A 7,610-nucleotide genomic window follows, 5' to 3' on the forward strand; every position below is an offset into this window, starting at 1 on the left:
TGCAGGTTAGGGACATCGCAAGGAGACTCCCTAAATTAATCCACCCCGCTGACTATTACCCTCTGCTGGTAGTACAAGCTGGGAGTGATGAAATTGACAAGAAGGGCACCAGGGCGATTAAAAAAGAATTCAAGGCCATCAGACAATTGATTGATGGGGCAGGAGCTCAAGTGGTGTTCTGCTCAGTTCCCTCAGTGAGGAATGGGAGAACCCATACCATCAACAATTGGCTCAGGGTGTGGTGCCAGCAGCAGAATTTTGGTTTCTTTGATCATGGGGCAACTTTTAATGCACCCGACCTGCTGGGTCCTGATGGGGTGCATTTATCTAGAAAGGGTAAGAGAGTCCTAGCACTAGAGTTGGCAGGGCTCATTAGGAGGGCTTTAAACTAGGTTGGAAGGGGGTGGGTGAGGAAATCAGTCCCTCTGCAGAGGAAAAAGTAGGGCACAAATTAGGGTCAATTGAGAAGTCGGGAGCCCAGCTGAAGTGCATGTACACCGGTGCACACAGCCTGGGCAATAAGCAAGAGGAGCTGGAAGTCCTGGTCCACCAGGGTGACTATGATGTAGTCGCCATCTCAGAAACATGGTGGGACAACACGCACGATTGGAGTGCTACACTGGGGGGTTACAGGCTCTTTAGGAGAGACAGGCGAGGGAGAAGAGGAGGAGGAGTGGCTTTGTATATTAGGGAGTCACTCTCTGCCACAGAACTTGAGGTGGAGAAAGAAGGGATTGAGAGCCTGTGGGTTAAAATCAGAGGGCAGCCTAACAAATCTGACATCCTGGTTGGAGTCTGTTATAGACCACCCACCAGGATGAGGAGGCTGACGAATTATTCTACAAACAACTGGAGGCTGTCTCAAGATCATCAGATCTTGTCCTTGTGGGTGACTTCAACCTGCCAGATATCTGCTGGGAACTTAATTCAGCAGAGAGGAGGCAGTCCAGAAGATTCCTGGAGCGAATGGAGGACTGCTTCCTGACGCAGCTGTTAAGTGAGCCTACCAGGGGACAGGCTCTGCTTGACCTGCTGTTCTCCAATAGGGAAGGGCTGGTGGGAGATGTGATCATGGGAGGCTGCCTAGGGTGCAGTGACCAGGAGATAGTGAAGTTTTCAATATGCAGGGAGCTGGGGAGGAGCACCAACAGAACCTTCACCTTGGACTTCCAGAAGGCAAACTTCAGCCTGTTTAAGAAACTTATTTGTAAAATTCCCTGGGTACCAGCCCTCAAGAACTGAGGGGTCCAGGATGGTTGGGCCTACTTCAAACAGGAGCTCTTGAAGGCACAGGAACTGGCAGTTCCCATGTGTCGAAAGATGAGCCGGCAGGGAAGGCGACCGGCCTGGATGAGCAAGCAGCTCCTGGAGGATTTAAGGGGAAAAAAGAGGCTGCATCACCTTTGGAAGGAGGGGAAGGCTTCTCAAGGTATGCTTAAGGAAGCCGTTAGATTACCTAGGAAAAAAATTAGAGAGGCAAAGGCCCAGCTGGAACTGAAGCTGGCCACCTGTGTCAAAGACAATAAAAAGCATTTTTACAAATACATTAAAAAGAAGGGCAGGGAGAATCTGCACTCCTTGTTGGACCTGGAGGGGAACAGTGTGACTGAAGATGAGGAAAAGGCTCAGGTCCTGAACGCCTTCTTTGCCTCAATTTTTAACAGCAAGGCAGGAGTTCAGGAGGAGTGGCCTCCTGAGCTGGGCGATGGGTCAGGGAGCAGTGTAATGCCCCAGTAATCCATGAGGAATTAGTTTGGGACCTGCTGAGCCACTTGGACACTCTAAGTCCATGGGACTGGATGGGATCCATGCTAGGGTGCTGAGAGAGCTGGCAGATGAGCTGGCCAAGCCGCTCTCCATCATTTTCCTCCAGTCCTGGCTCACCGGTGAGGTCCCAGATGACTGGAAACTGGCCAATGTGGTCCCCATACATATGAAAGGTCGGAGGGAGGAACCTGGAAACTCCAGGCCAGTCAGCCTGACCTCATTGCCAGGGAAAGTGATGGAGCAGATTATCCTGGTGGCAATAACTGTGCACCTGAAGGATGGCCAAGGGCTCGGGTCCAGCCAACATGGATTTAGGAGGGGCAGGTCCTGCCTCTCCAACCTGATCTCCTTCTATGATCAAGTGACCCGGCTGGTGGATGTGGGGAGGCCTGTGGATGTGGTCTACTTGGACTTCAGCAAGGCCTTTGACGCTGTCTCCCACAGCAAACTGCTGGCCAAGCTGTCAGCCCGTGGCTTGGACCGCAGCACCCTGTGCTGGGTTAGGAAGTGGCTGGAGGGCCAAGCCCAGAGAGTGGTGGTGAATGATGCCACATCCAGCTGGCGGCCAGTCACCAGTGGTGTCCCACAGGGATCAGTGCTGGGCCCCATCCTCTTTAACATCTTCATTGATGATCTGGATGAGGGGATTGAGTCAGTCATCAGCAAATCTGAAGATGACACTAAGTTAGGAGCAGATGTTAGTCAGTTAGAGGGTGGAAGGGCTCTGCAGAGGGACCTTGACCGACAGGACAGATGGGCAGAGTCCAACGGGATGGCATTCAGTAAGTCCTAGTGCCGGGCGCTGCACTTTGCCATGGCAACCTCATGCAGAGCTACAGGCTGGGGTCAGAGTGGCTGGAGAGCTCCCAAACAGAGAGGGACCTGGGGGTGCTGATCAACAGCCGCCTAAACATGAGCCAGCAGTGTGCCCAGGCAGCCAGGAGGGCCAATGGCATCCTGGTCTGCGTTAGGAATAGTGTGGCCAGCAGGAGCAGGGAAGTCATTGTGCGCCTGTACTCTGCATTGGTTAGGCTGCACCTCGAGTCCTGTGTCCAGTTCTGGGCCCAGTTCTGGGCCCCTCAGTTTAAGAAGGACATTGAGACACTTGAACGTGTCCAGAGAAGGGCAACAAGGCTGGTGAGAGGCCTTGAGCACAAGCCCTATGAAGAGAGGCTGAGGGAGCTGGGATTGTTTAGCCTGGAGAAGAGGAGGCTCAGGGGTGACCTGACTTTCCTCAACGTTCTTCAACTCCTGCCTAGCAAGAGAGGCAAAAGATCTTCAAGCACAAGTAAGAGAAGCAGTTCTTATGGGAGTCAAAAAATGCTCATTTTGTTCCCAACAGCCCCACTTCATTGGCAAGGGCATTCAGTACCTGGATGCTGCCCTTTGCTTTGCTGAATACGGGATGGGCTTGGAATGGGATGCACCACCACCCAGATCAGCTTCCCACATCTTCAGAGATACTATAGAGCTCATCAGGTAAGTAGTTTTCAAAGCCTGGTGGTTAGGCAGCATGCTGAGAGGGGAAGGGTCAGTCACATTGCTAGTTTTGCAACTGGGTGGTTCCAGATTCCCACCATGGAGTAGAGTTCAGGTTGCTATACAAGCATGAGACAGACAGACTCTCAAGAGGAACCAGAAGCAGTGAGAGAATCCCAGTATGGTGGGGCTCAGAAGGGGCCTCTGGAGATCACCAAAGCAGGATCATTCAGAACAGGTTGTGCAGCATCACCATGTCCAGGAGGGCTTTGGAGTCTCTGCAGAGAAGGAGACTCTGCAGCCTCTCTGGGTAGCCTGCTCCAGGGCTCTGGCACCCTCACAGCAAAGAAGATTTTCCTTGGGTTTAGGTGGAACTTCCTGTGTTCTAGTTTGTGCCCCTTGCTCCTTGTCCTGTCACTGGGCACCACTGAAAAGAGTCTCTCATGGGGTTATTGTCAGCCTAGTGCAGGACCTGGCACTTGGCCTTGTTCAGTCTCATACAACTGTCCTCAGTCCATTGATTCATGCTGTCCAGGTCCCTCTGCAGCGCTTCCTCCCCTCAAGCAGAACAGCACTCATGCTCCGATGAGATGTGGCAGTGTCGTCTGCAAACTTCTTGAGGGTGCACTCAATCTCCTCATCCAGATCCTTGATAGAGATATCAAAGAGAGCTGGACCCAGTGCTGAGCCCTGGGGCACAGCACTTGTGCCTAGCCACCAACTGCATTGAATTCCATTGCCACCACTCTCGGGGCCCAGTCATCCAGCCAGTGTTGCATCCAGCAGAGTGCATGCCCATCCAGGCCATGAGCAGCCAGTTTGTGCAGCAGAATGCCTTGGGACTGTGTCAAAAGCTTTAGTGAAGTGCAGGCAGACACATGCATGGCCTTCCCCTCATCCCCTAAGAAGGTCACCTTGTGATGGAAGGAGACCAGGTTAGTCAAGCAGGACCTGCCTGTCCTAAACCCATGCTGACTGGGCCTGAGGAGAGTGAGTCACGCAGGGGCCCCATCTGTCCCCACTGCATGGAAAAGATGGCATTGAGAGACACAGTCCTCTGCTCAAGATGACAGAGAGCACTCGGTGCCAGGACTCAGGGCAGGTCTCCTCCTGGCTTGTGAGATATGGACATCTCATAGACAGTGAGACTTGAGAGCACTGGTGGCTGACAAGATTCTGTTTGTTTTCTTTCCTTAGATTAATCACAACGATGAAATCCTTTGTGGACTCCTCACCAACTCCACATGAAGAAATCCTTCTGCTGTTGTGGTGCGTACCTGGGGGCTCACTCAGCCTGGGGCACCTCTAAGAGGCTGGGCACCTCTTTATGTGAAAGAGCAGGCATGGCCCTTCCTCCTTTGGTTTCGGTTTTGCTTTTTCCTCCCTTGGGATTTATTTCCCAGAGCCTTTTTCTGCGATGAGGAGCAGCAGGAGGGGAAACCTGAGCTTTCTGGGCTGTGCAGCCCAGCTGATGTGCGCCTGCCTCTGTCCCACGAGGCTGAGTAGTGCTGAGCCTGAAGGCTGAGGCTTGGCTGTGTTTCTGTCCACAGCATGCGCTGCCAGTCTCTCCTGCACATGGCCATGCTGCAGCACAAAAGGGACACAGCAATGAAGTATTGCGGGATCCTGAGTCACCACTTCGAGGTAGGGCAGGGCTGTTCCTGAGCTGCCAGCTGGATGGCTGCAGGAGGAACTGATGGTGGCAGAAGTGCCCAGAGCTAACAAGAGTTCTGTTCCTTGCTGCAGAGTTCTTCCAGAGCAACACGAGCACCTTCTGCCAGTGCTGCAAGGTAAGGTTTCAAACTACAGACCTTGTAAAGTGCCCGTGTGGGTGTGAGTGAAAAGAGGAGCTGTGGGAGTTGCAGGCCGCATCCGGGAGTGCTTCCCCGCTCGCTCTTTTCTTGCCACTGACATCACAGTGTTATGGGACATGAGGATGCTTCTGCTCTCTCTTTCCTGTATTTCCTTGTTGGAAAAGATTGTTGGGCGTTTTTTGTCACTAGGTCCAGGATGTATCTATCAAGCAGAGCAGTTCTCCACCACAAACACAGGAGGAGCGGAGTGAAGATGACACGGTGCCTGTGCTGTGTCAGGGCCCCTGCTGTTGTCATCTGTATTCTGTTAAAGATCCCCTGACGCTTCCTGGGGTACCATCCCCATCTCCAAGGCCTCTGTCCCCTTACATGGTGCAGTCCATTTCATAGTCTCCCAGGAGCCTTGGTAGAAGCCCTCTCTTGCCAGTGACTACAATGAGGCTGCCTGCAGTGGTGTGGTGGATGGGTGGCCCATTCTGATCCCCAGTCTCACCTTTTCTTTTGTCAGCTCCAGTGCCACCAGGAATGAATCAGCAGTCTCAGTTCCCACTCATGTACCCCTCATCACCTCTTCCTACCTCGAGATCACTTCCACTATCTTCTCTGCCTGTGATATCTGGGAAGAGGCTGAAGTCCTGGCCAGGAAGAACAAGGGTAAGTAAGGCTTGGTCCTCCAGCCTTTCTCTCCTGCATGCTGTGTGTGTCTCAATGGAAAGGCTGTCCTGGCATCCTCATATCTGCGAGCTAAGGGATGAGGGTATCAAGTGCAGGAAACAAGTCACCTGGCTTCATGGTAACACAGGAAGAAGCCTGAGGGGGGTTGGTGTTTGTTTTTCCCTTTGGGGCACTTCCCTCTTTGGAGTTGGTGCCCCTTCTGGGAAGATCAGCCTTCTGCACTGCACCCTGTGGGTTTAGTTTGTTTGTCAGACATCCAGGTGCTTTTGTCTTGCAAAGAGTGAAGCTGGCTTCTCTCTCTTTAATGGAGCAGCTGAGCAGCACTTGAACTGGGCTCCTTGCTGGCCAAGTGACAGCATGCTGCTGTTGTCCTTCCTTGTCCTCCCCTTGTCTCTCAGATGTGCCTGTTGTGTGAAACCCACCAACTCTTTTCTCTCTGCCTGTCCCTTTTGCAGAGCTTTTTGCTGAACTCAGCGCAGCGGCAGGCAGTCTGGCTCTGAACAGCAGCGTGAGGGAGCTGGTCCACTACGCTAGACAGGCTTTACAGTGGCTGAGACGGGAGACAAATACACCCTGACTGGCCTGGGTGATGGAAGAAACATCCTCCAGAGCCGGACCTGGGGAGGCACTGGATGTGCTTTTATAAGGAGCTGTTTTTAGTAGTTTTATATAGCAAACTATTTGTAGTGTTTTAGTAAAGAATTCTTTTTAGTATGTTTATAGGAAGCTGTAACTTGTTTGAATTTGATGAGCGTGTAATACGACACGTGCACTGCGTATTGCATTTTAGGAAGCAAAACTAAAAGTAAGTGGAAAAATTACCAAGCTGTGCCAGGGGAGGTTTAGACTCGAGGTGAGGAGAAAGTTCTTCACCAAGAGAGTCATTAGTCATTGGAATGGGCTGCCCAGGGAGGTGGTGGAGTCACCATCCCTCGAGGTGTTCAAGAGGGGATTGGATGTGGCACCTGGTGCCATGGTCTAGTCATGAGGTCTCTCATAACAGGTTGGACTCGATGATCCTTGAGGTCTCTTCTAACCTTGGCGATACTGTGATACTGTGAAAGTATTACCTTGGACACAAATTGCCCTGAATGGGCTTGTGCAGCTCATCCATGTGAATCCAGTGAATGACCCCTTGCATCAGTACTGACAGTGAGGAAAACAGAAAGGCAAATTCCTTTCACTCTGATTGCGTGATTGTGTGGTTGCAGGGAAGGTCATAGTAGTGCTCAGGAACTGGTGATATCTACAGGCCTGAGAAAACAGAAACCATCCATGCTTTGCACCTTAGCAAATCCTTTCTCATGGACCTGTTACATTTCCAAAGTCTGTTTGAAATCAATACTTCAAGAACAGTTTTGATTGGATTTGCTGTGTTCAGCTACTTTGGAGTAGCGAGCTGATCTTACCTTTTATGTACAGCTAAAGAGTTATTTCTGTCCAAAGGAGGAAGAGCAGCTCTTGCCTGCAGCTTGGGATACAGGATACAGTGAATCCGGGCTGGACAGTCATAGGGACATGGCACTTCTGCCCCTGAACTCCTGTTCCACACTTGTATTTGTGATGCTTGCAGGCTGCACCTCTCTCCAAGGCCCAGTGGTGTGGGAGTGTGCAGGAGCACTACCCCCATCAGGAGCACAGCTCTCAGTTAGGGCAGAGCTTCCTCTGCTCTTAGTATCTTGAGAACAGCTGCTTTCCAAGCACTGAAAACCTGATTGGATTCGCTCCCTTCTGCAAACGTCCACTTTGAGCATTCCAATTTGCACGTTTTGTTGTGAAATGAGTCTGTGAGATGTGGCAAGTTGCACTTTCTGAGCGCATCAGTCAGTTTGCAAGTTCCTATTCACGGCAGCCTGACTCCTACCCAGAGGCAAA

At 51.7% G+C, this 7,610-nt stretch overlaps 1 protein-coding gene across 1 annotated transcript; it reads left to right on the forward strand.

Moving 5' to 3' along the window:
- The first annotated feature begins 3,115 nt into the window (after positions 1-3,115).
- LOC137458965 (AF4/FMR2 family member 1-like) lies at positions 3,116-6,680 on the forward strand. The gene is made up of 6 exons (XM_068170253.1): positions 3,116-3,246; positions 4,444-4,515; positions 4,797-4,890; positions 4,993-5,036; positions 5,569-5,714; positions 6,191-6,680. Exons 1-6 carry the CDS (start codon positions 3,173-3,175, stop codon positions 6,310-6,312), a joined length of 552 nt encoding a protein of 183 aa, XP_068026354.1. The 5' UTR covers positions 3,116-3,172; the 3' UTR covers positions 6,313-6,680.
- The last annotated feature ends 930 nt before the right edge of the window (positions 6,681-7,610 follow it).

This window comes from Melanerpes formicivorus, unplaced genomic scaffold (assembly GCF_026170545.1).
Source record: "Melanerpes formicivorus ecotype bairdi unplaced genomic scaffold, bMelFor1.0.p_v2 SCAF_302, whole genome shotgun sequence".
NCBI lineage: Eukaryota > Metazoa > Chordata > Aves > Piciformes > Picidae > Melanerpes > Melanerpes formicivorus.

Excerpts from the sequence above, each read along its gene's own strand:
- LOC137458965 (XM_068170253.1), top strand. The coding sequence starts at position 3,173 with ATGGGCTTGGAATGGGATGCACCACCACCCAGATCAGCTTCCCACATC. Across the intron at positions 3,247-4,443 it reads GATACTATAGAGCTCATCAG|ATTAATCACAACGATGAAAT; the intron begins GTAAGTAGTTTT and ends TTCTTTCCTTAG. Across the intron at positions 5,715-6,190 it reads CCTGGCCAGGAAGAACAAGG|AGCTTTTTGCTGAACTCAGC; the intron begins GTAAGTAAGGCT and ends TCCCTTTTGCAG.